Raw genomic sequence first — 17,979 nt, forward strand, 5'->3', positions numbered from 1 at the left:
AGACCCTTTGACTTGAAGACTGCAGCAAAAACCCTAAACCGACTCCGTACCAAAACCAAATTAAAGCCCGTACTCTGGATAATAGGTCTATAATCGAGTCGAGTCGAGTAAAATTTTGATTTGTCAAATTTGGCTCGATTCAAAATACTCGAACTCAATCTCGAGACTTTTTTTAATTTTTTGTTCGAGCTCGACTCGACAAACTAAAATCTCAACTCGAGCTCATCCCACAAATGAGTTCTAGTCGAGTAGCTCGAGCTCGAGCTTGAATTGTTTTTTTTAAATAAGATTTAATAATTAATAAATTAAATAAATAAATAAAAAATAACTAATATTAAATTTATACAACTAACAAGTAGAATCTCTATTAAATTATAAAATTTTTAAAAATTTATAAATAATTAATATATAACTAGTTGATATTTATCCAAAATAACAATATATTATATGCCTACATATATTATTAATACATACACTTAATATGATAAAATATATCTATTTCATATATGATTTCCACATACTAGTATATGAAATTATTAAATTTTATCAACTAATTATTATACAAATTATAAAATATACCTATGAAGTATATTTACTATATAGACATAAGTAATTAGAATACATATTATATATTTAATTATAAAAGTGGTATGCTTATATTATTAGTTAATACATATATACATGCATAGGTGTATGTATATATATATATTAGTATATGAATGAGTTTTAATCGAATCGAGCTAACGAGTCAACTCGAGCATAAACGGGCATTAGCCGAGTCGAGTCGAGTTTTGTCGAGTATGTATCATTTACAAATTGAGCGAGTAGTTGCTTTAACGAACGGGTTTTTTTTTTTTTTTTCTTATGAGTCGAGTTCGATTCGAGTTTAACCGAGCAAGTACCGAGAGAGCTATTGAACAGACTGGTTCATTTACAGCTCTATTGGATAGGGATAAAAAGAAACAAATTGGTGAACTGATAAATCGGATTGGACCAATCCATCGGTCAGGTATCGGTCCGATTTATATATATATTTATTAATTTTTAATATTATATATAATTTTTATACATAATATATATAATTATATATAAAATAATTTTATATTATATGGTAAATTATTAATTAATATATTATTAAAATTTAAAATTCTATATTACTATATATTATTATATAATATAATATATTATATCACTATATTATTATATATTAATATACTATATTATACATATATTATATAATATATCAAAAAAATTAAAAAAATCAAACCAAAACATGAAAATCAGAAGTAATAATTTAATAATATAATCAGTACGATATTAAATTTTTAAATTTCAAAATTGATATTTTTAAATCTCAAAATTAATATATGGATGTAAATTATGTCAAATTAGACCGGTTATATCCTTATCTCTGGGTATCTGTCTTTTTCCTTGTTCTATTTATATGGCCTTTCTATCTTAATCTTTTTCTCTCCAATTCATCATCTCCTTCTGTTTTCATTCCTGCCTTCTTTTCGTTTTGCACTTTACCTTTTCTCTTTGCTAGAAATCTTCATCTGCTTGCTGTTATTTCGTTCTTGATCAAGTCCCATGGCGCGTTTACCTTCAAGCTCGTCTAGCTTGGAATTGACCATATCTATGCCTGGCTTCACTTCATCCCAGATTCTTGCTTCATCTGGTAAGGAACTAGGTTTTTGCTTTATCGACCATCTCTCTATATCTCTCTCTCTTCTTTGTTTGGAAAAAGGTTTTTTGATATTTTTGTTGCCTTTAAAATTGACACAATCTTCCTCTGGTTGTGGTTTCTCTACCTATCGTATAACAGTTGTCTACTTTCTTATTCAATAATTCATATTTAATTTGATTTTAATGCATGACCTTCTACCCGGCTAATAACATGAACTTTTTTGTCTCCATATTTGTTGGCCCTCACAGAGTTTACAGTATATATAATATGGTTGATTTTATGGTATTTTTGTTTTTATTTTTATTTTTAAAGCTCTGTTGAAACAAAATCATAATACTGTAAAAAAATGTAGAGGGTTGTGCAGTGAGGGACTTGGACATAAACCAAGTACCATCAGTTGGAGCATCTCTAGAAGAAGAATGGCTGGCATTGAATATGGAAGATGATGATGATGAAGAAAGTATCCACGGAGGCCCTCCCCGAAAAAAACTCCGCCTCACCAAGGAACAGTCCCACCTCCTTGAAGAAAGCTTCAGACAAAATCATACCTTAAGCCCCGTAAACCTGATCTATCACTCTCTCTTTATTTATCTCTCTAGATTGCAATCTCCCCCCAGGCCCGAACCCATTTCTTCTTTGGTAAATACCAAGCAAAAGATATTAATGCATGGGTGCAACACCAGAACTTTCCTTAAATTTTTTGTTTTTGTTTTGTCGTTTTCGACCTAGTCTGTTGGTGGTGTATAATTCTTTTGGAATTTTCCACGTGCAGAAGCAGAAAGAGGGTTTGGCTATGCAGTTGAAGCTGAGGCCACGGCAAGTTGAGGTGTGGTTTCAGAATCGTAGGGCCAGGTATTGTACCTTAAATATGCTAAGGTAGATATTCAATGTTGTGGTTCTCTCGTTGGTGGCTGGTTACAGATAATCTGAATCTGATTCGAACCCCTACATACAAATCGTACTCTCTATGTATAAAGTAGAAAGCGATCGGCCCTGTAGAGGATAAGATTCTCTCGAAAAACATGAATGATACGGCACTAATTGTATCATGTTGATTTTTCCAAGGTTGATTTGGTCATTTGTACTTCAACTCTACAATAGAAAAGAGATTAGATGTATATATACTTCTTCTCTGGGCTTCTATCGAGTAGAGGTAAAATATCCTGTCCTTTTACAGGACAATATTTTACATGCAATTAATATATTAATTAGCGTAGTACGATTTGCAAAAGTGCAGTATGGAGGAAAAGTTAGAAGTTATACAAGAGGCTCTATCTCATGAAATAAAAGAGAGGAAATTTATGTAGAGACCCATAAATTGAAAGTTGCAGTAATTTGTGGAGGCAAATGCCTGATTATGAAATTGCTAACGGATCATCATTATCATTATAATAGGGATGTATTCAAAGTGACCAAGAAGAAGGTCTGAGGCCAGCCAGGAACATCTGATTTAGAGAACTGAATTCATTCCTAATGCTCATAGAGTTTGAAGATCTTCGAGACAAGGAGCATGTTATTCGTGAAGGACCTTCTTAATTTGACAAAGATTTGGTGCTAATAAAGGAGGTTGAAGATCATCAACAAGTTCACCAAATATGACTTACGGAAACTTTGTTTTGGATTCGTCTTCAAGATTTACCACTAATAGCCAAGAATGAATACATAGGCAACCTAATTGGGAGCACAATTGGACAGGTAGAAGTAGACATTGAGAAGGGAGAAATAGCATGGGGTGAGTTCATGAAAGTTTGGATCATTATTGATATTACAAAACCTCTACTAAGAGGGAAGAAGATAAATATTGGTTCGGTAGACCCAATATGGGTATGTTTCCCATACGAACGTCTCCCAAACTTTTGCTATTGTTGCAAAAGATTGGGTCATGGACATAGAGAGTGTGAGCTATGGTAGAAAGCGCAGAATGATTATGAGCAAGAAGGTTTTCCTTATGGACAATGGATGCGAGCTGGTAGTCAGGGAACCAGAGGATGGGAACGACGAGAACAAAAATGAGAGATCGAATGCAATGCTACACTAGATGCTCCAGTGCATGAAAAAAGGTAGGAATCAATCTTGGTGGATAACAGAAGAAATCATGGCACTCAATCTCAATCAGCAAATTCTTTGGATGATATGGTGAAGGAAAATTCCAAGGATAATGGGACTGGTCCTAATGAAGAGGATGAAATAACAGAGGCTATTATGCAGTTGAAAAAACAGGAGGCCATAAATTCAAAAGGAGAGAAGATGGAATTTCAAAAGGGGCGGGAAGTTGATAATACACAGGGAATTGAAGAGGAAGATGGGATAGGAGCACCTATGATGGAGGGGACACAGTTGGGCTTGCAATCTACGCACGATAGGTCATGGGCTTGAGTCGAGGAACATAATAGGTCAAGGCCTTAAATGAAAGAAGGGCTGGTGGAGAACTTAAATGAATTTGGCAAATGGAAGCCAGATGTCTTAAAAGGCCGAAAGTGGAAATGCATATCCCAAATAAGCAAAACGACTTCATCACAGTTATTGATTTCCCAATAGAAAACACTTACCAAAAAATGAAAAGAGCAACGAGAGGTGGAAGAAGATCAGGGAAGATTAACAAAAAGAAGTTATTCAAGGAGAAGGTCTGATGAAGAACAAGAGGAGATTCAATTGATTATATCAGCAGCGGTTGGTGTCCAGCCCTGCTGGGAGTAATGAAAACCTTCAGTTGGAATGCTCGTGGGCTTGGAAACCCACGAAGTATTCATACTCTTTGAGACTTTGTCAAGAAGGAAGTGCCCGACATTATGTTCTTACTAGAAACCAAATTGAAAGCTCGAGATTTTGATAATTGTAAGTACAAACTTGGTTATAATAATGGTTTAGCAGTTGATTGTGATGGTAGAAGTGTGGAGATTTCTTTATTGTGGGGGGAAGGATGTTAATCTTTTAGTTATTAATTACTCTAAATATCTTATTGATGCTTGTAATGCTTGCATTACGAAAGATGGCTATAGAAAGGTGGAGTGGTACCTGACGGGTGTTTATGGGCATTCTGAAACAAATCACAGACATAGAATGTGGGAGTTAATCAGATCTTTATATAAAGGGGGGGGGGGGGGAGCTCAGTTGGTATTCAGTAATTTTAATGAAATTCTATACCAGGATGAAGGGGAAGGGTCAGGGAATGGCCTGATAGACAAATAACAGATTTTAGGGAAGTGGTAAATGACTGTGCTGTGAGGGATTTAGGTTAGAGGAATAAAATTTACATGGAACAATAGAAGAGAGGAAAGATATAGCATTAGTGAAAGACTAGACAGATTTATGGCCAATTCACAATGGTGGAATATGTTTCCACAAGCTAGTGTTACCCATGGAATGGCGACTTATTCAAATCACATACCTATCTGGCTTGACTTAGAAGGGGGTTATACATAGAGACGTGGGGAGAAACTCTTTAGATTTGAAGCTATGTGGATAGGGGATAAAGATTGTGATAACATTATTAAGGAGACTTGGAGAAATGGATCTGGTAGAAATAATATGGAAGAAGTAATGGCTATGATATCAGAATGTGGTTAGAAGCTGGAAATTTGGAATTATAGAAGTTTTGGCAATGTGCAACACCAATTACAGAAAGCCAAATAGAAACTCAAGCAGGTTCAAGATAGAGATCCCATGTGTATTAGGAGAGAAGAACATAATGTTGCAAGGGATGAGGTTAAAAAATGGCTGGAGAGATATGAGATCATGTGGAGGCGGAGTTCAAAGGCATTGTGGTTGAAGGAAGGGGACCATAATTCAAAATTCTTTCACACGAAAAAGCCTCACATAGAAAGAGGAAGGATAGAATTGTGAAACTTTAGGATGATTGGTGAATGGCGAGAAGGGGAACTGAGAGATAACCTGATCTTAGATTATTTCTAGAATCTCTTTCCAACTTCTGAGCAAAAAAGGGTCCTACAAATTTCTTAGAAAGTCTTACAGGGAAGGCGACTCATTCAATGAACACAGATTTATCTAAGGACTATATAGAGACAGAAGTGTTTGAAGTTTTGAAGCAAATGACTCCATTAAAGGCTCCTAGACCTGAGGGTATGTCCCCAATATTTTTCCAAAGGTTCTCGCATATTGTTGGCAAACCAGTCTCAACAACAGTATTGAAGGCTTTAAATACTGGTGAGTTTCCTACCTTCTTGAATCATACTTTAATTACACTAATTCCTAAGAAGCAGTCTCCTTTTAAAGTAGCAGAGTTTCAACCCATAAGTCTTTGCAATGTGATTTATAAGCTGATTTCAAAAGCCATAGCCAATAGATTGAAGAATGTTCTACCCTATCTTATTTCGGGCTCTCATAGTGTATTTGTTCCTAGATGTCGTATAACTGATAATGGACTGGTGGCATAAGAACTTGTCCATTATTTGAAACAGAAGAAGATTGGGAAAAAAAAAAAGAGAGGTTATATGTCCCTAAAATTAGATATGAACAAAGCTTATGATCGTGTAAAGTGAGACTTTATAAAGACAATGATGAGTACCATGGGATTTGAGTATAAATTTATTGATATGATTATGTTGTGTGTTAGGTCTGTTTCCTTTTCAGTTTTAGTTAATGTAGAACCAAAGAGACCTATTGTGCCAAGTAGAGGATTGAGAGAAGGGGATCGTCTTTCCCCTTATTTGTTTTTCCTATGCATTGAAGGGCCCATTTCTTTATTGAGATTAACTGAGAGGAAGTAAGAAATCTTGGGCATTAAAATATGTAGAGGGACCCCTTACATAAATCATTTGTTCTTTGTAGGTGACAGTGTGATTTTTGGTAAGCAGATATTGAAGAAAATAGAAGGGTTTGGTTATTGTTGAAAAAAATATGAAAAGGCTTTTGGTCAGAAAATTAACAAGGAAAAAGCCTCTACGAGTTTTAGTGGAAATGTGAAGTCTGAGATGCAAGAAGAAATACTGCAATTGTGGCGAGTTAGTAGTGTTCAACAGTATGAGAAATATTTAGGCTTACCTCTTGTTATAGACAGATCTAAATCAAAGTTTCTTTCATAAATAAAACATAAAGTTTGGCAAAAGTTAGAGAGTTGGAAGGAACAAATGCTATCTCAAGGTGGAAAAGAAGGTATATGATATCTCATATGATTAGGATATTAATGGTGGTGGTAAATGAGATTCCACATTGCTTGAAAATGAAAAGTTCTTACTTTTTATAAAATTTCAATAGGGCTCCAATTGTATCGTTGACTAGTCCTTTTGGAGTACATGCCATGTGGTTTGGGCCTTCCATTGGAGTATTACAAATGATATCAGAGTTTATCCCAACCAGAAATGTGGGACTTGAGCCGTACCACCTAAAACAGATAGGCTTAACGAGAACATCGAGAATTTAAGGGGGAGAGATTATGATACCCCATATGATAAGGATAAGAGTAGATGGTGAATGAGATCTCATATTACTTGGGAAGAAAAAATTATTGCTCTTTATAAAGTTTCAATGAGATTCCAATTGTATCATTAACTGGTCCTTTTATAGTATAAGTCATGTCGTTTGGGTTTTCCATTGGGACGTTACATAGTAGCTCTCTCTCAATCTCAACATACTCTATAAGCTATTTCTTACTACCTGGTTCTTTATGTTCAGACATGGAATCAATAATGACAAAATTTTGGTGGAGTCAGAAAAAATATGAAAGAAAGATTCACTAGATCAATTGGAAGAAAATATGTTAACCAAAGTTTAAAGCTGGCTTAGGCTTCAAAGACTTGAGAGTTTTCAATTTAGTCTTGTTAGCCAAGCAAGGGTGGAGGACTTTGCAAGTGGAGAGTACCATGCTGTATAGAATTTATAAGGCTAGATATTTTCCAAATGATTAGTTCTTGGAAGCAAGATTGGGAAATAATCATTCATACGTATGGAGAGGAATTTGGAAAGTTAAAAAGTAGCTGATTCAAGGTTGTAGATGGAAGATTGGTGATGGGAAGACTGCTAAACTTTAGATGGATCATTAGATCCTGGGCCATCAATCCTTATTACTGGAAAACATAGACATAAGGGCTAAAACTAGAAAAGACACAATGGATAGCATTATTGGTAGAAACACACGATGGTCACACGTGGAGAAGATTAGAGCTCTATACAATCTAAGTAAAAGTGTAAGGACACAAGAGAAGAATGGAAAATTTAGTGCTAGAAGCTCTTACATATTAATCAAAGAGATGTTCAGTGATGGCTCAGGTGAATGCTCTAATGCTAGCAGACAACATGTTTTTTGGAAGGCTCTTTGGAAGATGAATGTTCCTAATAAAGTAAAGGTGTTTGCATGGAGAGCTTTTAAAAAAGGGCTACCTACCCAACATAATTAGCAAAAGACGAACGTGACTACTGAAGGGACATGCTATTTTTGCAATCAAAGGTTAGAAGTCTCCCATATGCATTGTTCTATTGTCCTAAAATTATAGATTATTGGGTCATCTATCACATTAGTGGCGACCTAATAATGCTATGAAACATAGCTTTGTAGTCGAAAATATTTGTGGCGATGTAATTTTTGTTGCAAAAAGTAAGAATTAGGGACATTTTCTTACTAGTTAGAAATAAAAGGATGGAAATATAAAAATTGATTTTTTGGGACAACATATATATTGTTGCAAAAGAATGTGTGGCAATAAGTAATTATTTGCTACCAAATAAAAGTCTAGGGAAAAAATTATGTCCCAAAAACCACTATTTGTTATAGTGAAATATGTGCCTATTATGGAAAAAATGGAAAGGGATAAGAATGTAATAGATGTAGCAATGAAGGTGAAAGAAGAAGGCAATGCTGGTGATTTGTCTTTACTATTCTCTATTGTGTGGGGGTTTTGGGGGGAGAAGGAACAAGATGGTGCATGACAAAGATTGCATTGAACCAAGGTAGGTGATTGAAAATGCTCTATCATCATTGAGGAGGTTTATAGAAATCCAATTTTTACCCAACACCATGACTAAGGATTTCTACTGTTGGAAACCGCCACCTCCAGGTTACTTAAAGCTAAATGTAAATGGGGCAATGTTTTGTGACCTTTATAGAGCTGGAGTTGGAGCTATTCATAGAGATGATAAGGGCGATATTGTTATGGCTGCTAGTAAGGTGGAAAATGAAGTTGATGATCCAGAAGCTATTGAATTATTAGCTATGTTGAGAGGTTTAAAACTTTGTGCTAATATGGCAATCCACAAGCTTATAGTTGAAAGTGATTGCTTGTTGATTATAGGAGCACTTCAAGAGGAAGCAGCATCTACAACAATGTTGGATGCTTTGTTGAGTGAAACAAACAAACTCCCAACTATTGTTTGGTGAATGTCAAGTTCAACATGTTTATAGAAAATGAAATTATGTGGCAGCTCATAGACTTGCCCGATATGCTTAGAATGTTCAAAGTATATATATGTGGTGGGATTGTTTTGCAAACTTTATTTCTCGAACTATTTGGCTTGATAAATGTATGTAATTTTACTATCATCAATGATAAGTTGTTTTCCTATAAAATAGAAAACTTGGACATTCATGTATATATATACAGCTGCGTACTTGCTTTTCAGTATGGAGGTGCATTTCTATGTAGAAAAATATTAGATAGAGTCATATAAAAGTGTGTAAATATTACGTACTTTTATTAAAAAAATAATAAATAAATATAGAATCCGTATAAAAAATTTAGTTATAGTGTGCAACGATGCATTGTATTATTATATCTATCGTTACTCTCTGTCTACACATGTATAATTGTGTGTGCTTATATATATATATATATATATATATATATATTTTGAAAAGAGGCTTGTATTAATATCTATGAAATCATAGTTTGAATACAAGGAGGGATGTTTACAAAAGTAGTGGAACTACCACTGAATTTAAAAGCATCCCTACTCAAGGCATGAGCAACTTCATTGGTTGCTCTTGCAACATGCCTCACTGACCACGATCTAAACGTGTTGAGAATCTCTTTGGTGTCTGCCACAATCTGGCCTACATAGTTGGGAGCATTTGACTGTGATTTTAGGCCTTCTACCACCAGCAAGGAGTCACCCTCCAGAATAACATCCCAGTGACCAAGAGAATTACAAAACATAACAGCCTGTAGGGCTGCATAGGCTTCTGCCATGTGAGGGTCAGGGAATAACTCCTGCTCCTTACGCAATGTAGCTATCACTTTGCTATTCTAGTCACGCAGTATAACCCCCACTCCCACTTTGCCCGAAACTTTATTTACTGAAGCATCCCAATTTACTTTAATTTTGCCTTGAGAGGGAGCCTCCCACGCTTGGTTGGTTTGTTGCTTCAACACCCTTGCCTTCTTGCTCATCGACAGCTTGTGCAAGTCTTCTACCATTTGCTTTGATTGGCTTGCTACTGCAGAAGGATGAGTGAGGTGCCCCTGGAAGACCACTTCATTCCTCCTTTTCCATATGTTCCAGGCTGTTACTGCAAATATTTGAATCTCTTCTGTCTCCTTAGATTCTATTAAGCTCTCTAGTTTCTCTGCAAACGAAGGGGAGACCATGCTAGTCTTTTGAAACTTCCTGCTGCTTATGGACCATACATCCCTTGCTGAGGAGCACTCCCACAACACATGCTCAGTGGTCTCAGATGACTGGAAGCAGATGGGACAAGCTGAGTCTTCCACTACCTTTCTTGCCTTTAAATTTGCTCGGGTGGGAAGTGCATTAAGACATACCCTCCACAGGAAAATTTTTGTGGCATTTGGAATGTTTAAACTCCAAAGACCAGACCACGGGCCCTGTTGAGTGGTGGCTTTTGATGTCTATCCCCTTTCTCTATCTTCCATTTCATTCTTCAGGTGATAAACTGATTTTACTGTAAAAGTACCTGTAGATGTGCACCTCCAAAACAAACTGTCTGGCTTTGAGAATGGGCTGATGGGGATTTTCAGAATAACCTCTGCCTCCTTTTTGGAAAACATGGTGGTTACTAGGTCTCTCTTCCACTGAGAAGTATGTTCATCTATCAGCATAGAAACTTTGGTGCTCTCATGCATGAATCTAACTGAATCTTGAGGCTTGAACGTAGTAGGAATGGGAAGCCATTTGTCCTTCCATATCTCAGTAGATTTACCATTCCCAATTCGACTTATCATCCCTTCCCATAATAATGGTCTAGCAGTCAAGAAACTTTGCCATACAAAAGAAGAGTTGTGACCTTTTTTTGCCGTGAGGAAAGAACCACTTGGGAAATACTTTTCCTTCAGTACTTGTGCTGCCAATGAACATGGATTAGAGACAATCTTCCAGCCTTGCTTGGCTAATAGTGCCAAGTTGAAATTTGAGAAGTCTCTGAAGCCAAGCCCCCCATTGCTCTTAACCTTCTTCATCTGGTTCCAGCTAACCCAGTTTATTTTGGATTCTTGGTTCTGTTGCCCCCACCAGTAGCTCCTGACCAGTTTGCTGAGTTCTTGCACTAAATTCTTGGGGACTGTAGGGCAGCTTTATCTAACTTGTTCTGGTTATGGCTCCACTTCTTTAAGCTGGTTTTGCAGCTTCTCAACCCTTGCAATGTACTGCCAAGTCTGTCCATAGACCCTCGGATATCCTCCCAGGATCTTTTGATGATAGCTTCACAGCCTTCCTTTGTTTTCCATTTGGCTTCATATCTAAAAATTCTTTTCTTTCTTGGCCTGTTATTTTTTGTTTTCAAGGTTATCAATAGAGGCTTGTGGTCTGATGAGTAAGTGGCTAGGTGCTCCACTGAGTGGTCTTCGAACTTGTCAATCCAGGAGGAGTTCCCGAGTACTCTATCAAGTCTTTCCTTGGTGAAATTGCTTCCCTCCCTATTATTTGCCCAGGTATACTTATCCCCCTGATAACCTAAGTCATTTAGCTCACATTGTGCTAGGGTTTGTCTGAAATCCCTGACTTGCTTATATGGTCTTATAGCTGCACCAAATTTTTCACTTAAGCAAGTTATTTCATTAAAATCTCCAAAACACAACCACGGGACTTGAGGAGCTGGTTTTAAAGCTTTAAGTATTTGCCACGTTTCTGACCTCTTTGTTGTATTAGGATAACCATAGAACCCCGTTAGTAGCCATGACTTATCACTATTTGGCAGTTTTACATGAACTGAAATGTGCCAGTTAGTGAAAGTATCAACCTTCACCTCTATGCTAGAGTTCCACATCAGGGCCAAACCACCACTTCTTCCAACATTACCTACTGCAAAGCAGTTATCAAAACCGGATTTAACTCTGATTGTTTCCATCTTTTCACTAGAACACTTGGTTTCAAGAAGGAAAACCAGGTGTGGGGACTTAGTCTTCACCAGTTGGAGAAGCTCATGAATTGTCCGGGGGTTCCCAAGCCCCCGGCAATTCCAACTTAAGCAAATCATTTGGATAGGTGGGGCTGTTGCACAGCCACCACCTCTGGTTCATTGTTTTGTTTCAAAGCAGTTGCCACCTCAGTTTTTTGTTTCTTTGAAAACCTGTTTCTGGATCGGGTCTCAGTACCATAAGCTGCCCTTTTGAGGATCGGGGAAGGGGTGGGTATTAGATGTTGGTTGGTGATGTTAGCTAGGATGGGAACTTGTTCCCTGGCTTTCCTTTTCCACTTAGTAGCCTCTCTAGTTCCCCTTCCACTTTCCCAAGCCAAATTTTCCTTAGAGAGAACAGAGTTGCTTGGCTTATAGTTACTAGATGTCTTTGGTGGTGTACTATTCTCTACACACATGTCACTATTCTGTAAGAGGAAAGGTAAGGTTTGGCCAAAGTTACTTACCTGTGTCAGAGGCCTTGAGGAAGGGTGGGGGAACTCTTTCCTTTTGATTTCTATGTTATCTTGCCGAGATAGACCATTGTGATCATTGTTTGGACAGCTGGCTTCTACTTCTGTACTGTTCCATGTATGGTCATTCTGACTTGTCGGGGTAAGGCCATACCTTGCTTCTGAACTCCATCTGTAGTGTTCTTGCTGGTAGCTTCCCCCTCTGTCCCTAAATTGGACCATCCTGAATTGACCTTCTGGGCCTCAGCTGCCTTTGGTTGCACCGGGGAGGAGTTGTCCTGTGAGGACTATTCCGATGATCCACCATACTTCTTACTAGAGAAATTCTGGGAAGGAACATGAGAGGCACACAACCATTGACCATACTGATCCTGGGATTGCTTGGATGTGGTTTGACTTGAGCAACTGCCTTCCATGTGCCTAAGTTGGCCACACTTGAAACAGAAATTTGGGAGACGTTCATACTTGAAATAAATCCAACACTGTTTTCCTCTTACTTTGATCAACTTTCCTCGAGGGAGAGGTTTGTTAATGTCGACATCCACCCTTATTCTTAGTTGCCTTCCCCAACCACAGCCCTAATCATCTGTTTCTACTTTGTGAACCTTTCCGACTACTGAGCCCAGTTTTCCACCTTGTTCTGCATTCATAACTGCGAATGGTACATTATGTAACTGTACCCAGAATGGTTCTGTCTTGAAGCTTATCTCGTTTGGGGCCAGATCATCTTCGAAGTCCTTCATGCATATGAGGTGCCGGTCAAAAGACCATGGTCTACCTTGTATCACCTTCCTCTTATCTGACAGTTGTTGAAACCTATTTCCTTGAAGGTGATCCAACCTTCCAAGTTCCACACCTTAGCCATTGTGGATTTGAATGCCTCTCGGTTAACACTTCTATCATTCAGGTTGAGGGCAAAGATGCAATGACTTCCTCTCGTTTTTATGGATTGGATAGTCTCCTTTGGCAGGACCAGTTTCTGTTGCTCCTCTTCTGTTAGTTTCAAGGAACTCCATATCGATGCTAGCTCATCGGCCATTTAGACAAATTGAACGAGAAAATAAATAATCACACGATCTCTGAAGCCACTCTATGAACTTCCGTTCAAGAGACGTAAGCTTTGCCCAAAGACAAAGCAGAAAACCTCTACCTTATGGAGAGGACCGATCGCCATTTCACAAGCTAAATCTGAACTAGCTCGATTGTCAGTGTGTGTGCTTATATGTATAATCATATTAATGTTTGTGTATATATTATAATATTATTATATCTAGCAGTTTTGTAGAGTATTTTGTTTTTCCTTCAAATATGCCTACGTGGGTACGACGTACGTGCAAGGAGATAATATAACAGTTTTGGAAGAATATTTTATAAATCGATCATGAAATAATACTACCAGGAAAGACATGATCATCCTTGTTTAAAGCTAATTAGGTACGTAGTGATACCATTTTCAGATCACAACAGTTGGATATATGGTTGGGAACATATAATTCATTAGTTATCGTAAGACAATGTGGAAGCATAGTGTACGTAGTTATATATATATATATATATATATGGGCATGCAGTTATGCATATATATGCATGGCTGCTTATAGAATATGGAGTACTTGGTGGGTTGAAGTCTAATAATAATAATAATAAACAACCTGCCAGTTTATAAATTCCATAGAAAAGCTAGTACATGACAATTGGCTCAGCAAAATTATGAGCAATTAATGATGTGGTTGTGTCATGAGCTCAGCTTTGTGCACGCAACATAATTATATTGGTTGTCTTAAGTGTAACGTCGACAGCGATTGCAGTATGATATTTATTGTGAGGAGCAGGACGCAGATCAAGTCCATGAAGCTAGCTCATGGGTTCTTCCTCCTCGTGTGCTAAATATCAATGCAACTGTGACTCATTATATATGTACTTTGGAGTGGCCATACAATCAACAGCTAGCAACTGATCTTTTCCTTAAACTTTGCAGAAATAATGAACTACGTCGTTGTGTCTTCTACTAATTTGTAATTATCTTTAATTTTTTTGCTAATTATAATTGAAAAAAAAATCATAATTGTTAATATTGATACTAAGAAGATTCCAGAATTATGCAGAGCACCAAATTGTATTACTCGAATTGACTTTACAGCAAATGAGAGTACATACAGGTTATATACAAAGTGACTGGTGGGAAAGAATAATATTTAAAAATATCTAAGCAAACTAAAATAAGCCTAGACTAAATAACTGAAACAATACTACTATCTCTAATAAATATGCTTTATATATAATATTAGTAATAACCAATAATGGAGAAGGCAATATATATTGATGCAGTATTAATTATCAATAGCTTGGTATATTACTGAAAATGCATTGACACGTACATGCATTTTCTTCCTTTGGTCCTTCTCCCAGCAGTCGAGCTATCTAGCTCATGACTAGATCATGTAGCTATATATAATGATGTTATTGCAATTGACATTTGACACAGGCGCAAGCTGAGGCAGACAGAGATGGAATGCGAGTATTTGAAGAGATGGTTTGTATCACTTACCGAACAAAACCGAAGACTCCAGAGAGAGGTGGAGGAGCTACGGGCATTGAAAGTTGGCCCGCCCACCGTCATCACCCCCCACATGAGTTCGAAGCCCCTCCTAGCATCCACTCTCACCGTGTGTCCCTGTTGTGAGCGTGTGACCACCACCTCCGCCCCCACGTTGTCTACTAAAGTGGTACTGGTGCCACCTCTTCAACCTCGATAATCTTCGGCAGGTTGTTAATTAGGACAACACAACGTATATTAATTATATCCTAGCTATCATAATTAATTAATGACCCACTTAAGATGATATAGAAATCTAACAGATTTAACATATATTCATAGAAAAAAAAAAAGTCATTCAGTGATTAATTAACTAGATTATTCGGATGATGTTTATTAATTAGTACCAATTAATCTATGTAGATACTTAATTCTAGATGCATGCTCTTGGTTGTTTTTACTATTACATTAATTGTTGAAATTTCAAATTCCCTCCAATTTGACTTTGACTTCTTTAGAAGTTTCTCTCCAATGTAATTTTTTGTTAGGCCCACGTTGCAAAGACAAGCAAACTTTAATGATTTATAAATAAATGTGTTTCACAATAGTAGTGTCATCTAGTACGAAGCACTGATTATACGCGCACGACGCATATACGCTTTTGACATACTTAGCATTTTAAACACATTGATGCTTTAGAAGCATTGTTGCAAGTGATGAAATTATTATTTTTTTAACGAAATCATATGTTTTATTATTTCTTAATAACTGTCATCTCATTTATTTTCACATTTGAAAGAAATCATTTTATTTAAAATTTAAATGAAACAATACAACTGCTGTTATTATATCTTTTCAAAGTTGTAATATTAGTGTTTAGAATTTGCAATATGTACATTATATAAACATGGTTGTACGTATTACGAGGACAAAATTGCTAGATTCACCTTTATTGAACTCAATTTTGTGAGTAAGAGATAATATTTATCTACAAGACAGATTAACGATCGCCTCACAGTTTATTATATATTTTCAATCATTATTTGCCAATTTTTTTCCTAACATTAATTGGTGGAGGTTGCATGTAATATATTTTGCCGTAGCTTTCGGGATCATGTCCAGCTCTTCCACCACTTTTTTAAAACATTCTGCTTCTTTCATTAATTATAGAAAGTAGCTTTGGTTTTTTGTCTCCTACCCTATTAAAAAATTAAGGAAAAAAAAACGAAATTTAAAACTTTCAACTGCCACAAGATCGATAGTCAAACTCATTGCAACTATTGATGCTGTGGGATATATATTTTCTCCAATATTACATGTCTGAAGCAACTTTAATTTTTAATGAATTGCTTCAATCCGGTCAAGGATGAGACTAGTTATAATTTGATACCATTTCTTGATTAGATTTTAATTTTTGCGATGCATGATCTATATATTGTTTTGAGATATTTGCTAGGGCTTCACCCCTTTAAATATTTGTTTTTTTCTTTGTAAGTGATGGAATTATCTTATCTTGACCTTAAAAAGGGAAACTATGGATTCTTTTAAAAAGAAATAAAGTAAAATTATTTTTTTGTTTATAAAATAAAATAAAATAGACAAGCCAATTTTGGACTATACAGAATCATATTATATATAAATAGATAAATATTTTTTATCATCCTAAATTTCATCGTCCCAAGGTCACATTGCTTTTAATTAAGTGACCATATATTGTTTAAGACGTAGTTATATATGAAATCATTGAAAATGTTAATTTCACGTCAATAAATGTGATTGAGCTTGAATGAAGATCACTAACATGGCGCATACATATATGTTCCTTCTCGAGCGATTTGATAGTCTCGACTCGATATGTCGTATATATGCGTTGACATTCTCCTTTTAAATTCATAACCATTCTACGTCTTAAGTTGTAGGTGGCCCAATACCTAGCTAGTCTTCCTCATCAATGACCCCTCGATCCATAAACCCTAAACTTCTGTACGTTCTGGCAATCAGCTATACATTTACGTTAGGCCTAGGCCATGTCCATTAATGTCTTAATCCCCAGCCTAAGTCCTAAAATCGGGGCCCAAATTCAGCCCAAGACTCATTGGTTACACTACAGATATAGAATCACTGCACGATCTCATATAACTAGCTTCAGCTGGAAAAACAACCCACGTGGAAGTTGAACTTTACATTTATGTCAGGTCAGTTCAGTTTTCTGCAAAACAATGAGATTCTCGTAAAATGGCCCATGCCCTACATGAGATTCTCGTAAAATCACGAGCTCTATCGATCAAGAACATTGAAAGCGGAAAAAGCTAGGTAGCATTTCTTATTTTGTGGAACTCAAGTATAGATTGGGGTTCAAGAACAGCTAGGAAGTGTGGGAGATGTTCTCCTATTTTACATGACCCCAAGGGAACACACTTTGATCCTGTCTCAGACAATGGACCCACCAAATTACCTAAATTTCTGATTTTAATTTATGTAGGACATGAATGCATGCTCAAGTCTAGTACTTGCACTAGATGATCACTTCTTTTATTGGCCATTCCATTAAAATTGTGACCATAAATTAAAATGTAATGACTTGAAAATTCTTCATAATGGTCATTACAAAATCCAGTTATTGCTAATCAAGACTTGCATCATAATATCTGGTCTTGAATTTTGAATTTCAAGACGTTTATTAATTATGATAAGTCCAACAGTTAGAAATGACTAATTTTCTATTATATAAAAGATATAGTCAGCACTTAGTGCTCAACACAAATTTATAGCCCCCCATGCATGTTGCTCGAGGCGAGCATTGTTTCTTGCTTGTGGTTTGGATGCGTTGATTTGCCAGCTATGCACATTGCTTGGCGTGAGCATATATAATTGCTCGCCTGTGATTCGGGCAAACTGGTTTCCCGACATGCACGTTGCTCGGGGCAAGCAGTTATGCTCTCTCGAGACAACTCTTTTTTCTTGCTGCGACCTTCAATTCTCG

General features: G+C 36.5%; 1 protein-coding gene across 4 annotated transcripts; it reads left to right on the forward strand.

The window, feature by feature from the left end:
• The first annotated feature begins 1,444 nt into the window (after positions 1 to 1,444).
• Positions 1,445 to 15,603, forward strand: LOC122314509 (homeobox-leucine zipper protein HOX3-like). 4 transcript variants are annotated; one of them, XM_043130144.1, is made up of 4 exons: positions 1,445 to 1,678; positions 2,040 to 2,326; positions 2,460 to 2,563; positions 14,946 to 15,603. In XM_043130144.1, exons 1-4 carry the CDS (start codon positions 1,591 to 1,593, stop codon positions 15,214 to 15,216), a joined length of 750 nt encoding a protein of 249 aa, XP_042986078.1. In that variant the 5' UTR covers positions 1,445 to 1,590; the 3' UTR covers positions 15,217 to 15,603. The 4 variants fall into 4 exon arrangements, with proteins under 4 accessions (XP_042986078.1, XP_042986079.1, XP_042986080.1 ...); XM_043130145.1 differs by having other exon boundaries at positions 2,460 to 2,539; XM_043130146.1 differs by having other exon boundaries at positions 1,446 to 1,678; positions 2,040 to 2,245.
• Positions 15,604 to 17,979: the final 2,376 nt, after the last annotated feature.

Source organism: Carya illinoinensis, chromosome 6 (assembly GCF_018687715.1).
Source record: "Carya illinoinensis cultivar Pawnee chromosome 6, C.illinoinensisPawnee_v1, whole genome shotgun sequence".
Taxonomy (NCBI): domain Eukaryota; kingdom Viridiplantae; phylum Streptophyta; class Magnoliopsida; order Fagales; family Juglandaceae; genus Carya; species Carya illinoinensis.

What these genes read in the sequence shown, in the direction of transcription:
- LOC122314509 (XM_043130144.1), top strand. Translation starts at nt 1,591, where the DNA reads ATGGCGCGTTTACCTTCAAGCTCGTCTAGCTTGGAATTGACCATATCT. An exon ending in CCAGATTCTTGCTTCATCTG is followed by an intron (nt 1,679 to 2,039) that starts GTAAGGAACTAG and finishes AAAAAAATGTAG; the next exon opens with AGGGTTGTGCAGTGAGGGAC. An exon ending in CCGAACCCATTTCTTCTTTG is followed by an intron (nt 2,327 to 2,459) that starts GTAAATACCAAG and finishes TTCCACGTGCAG; the next exon opens with AAGCAGAAAGAGGGTTTGGC.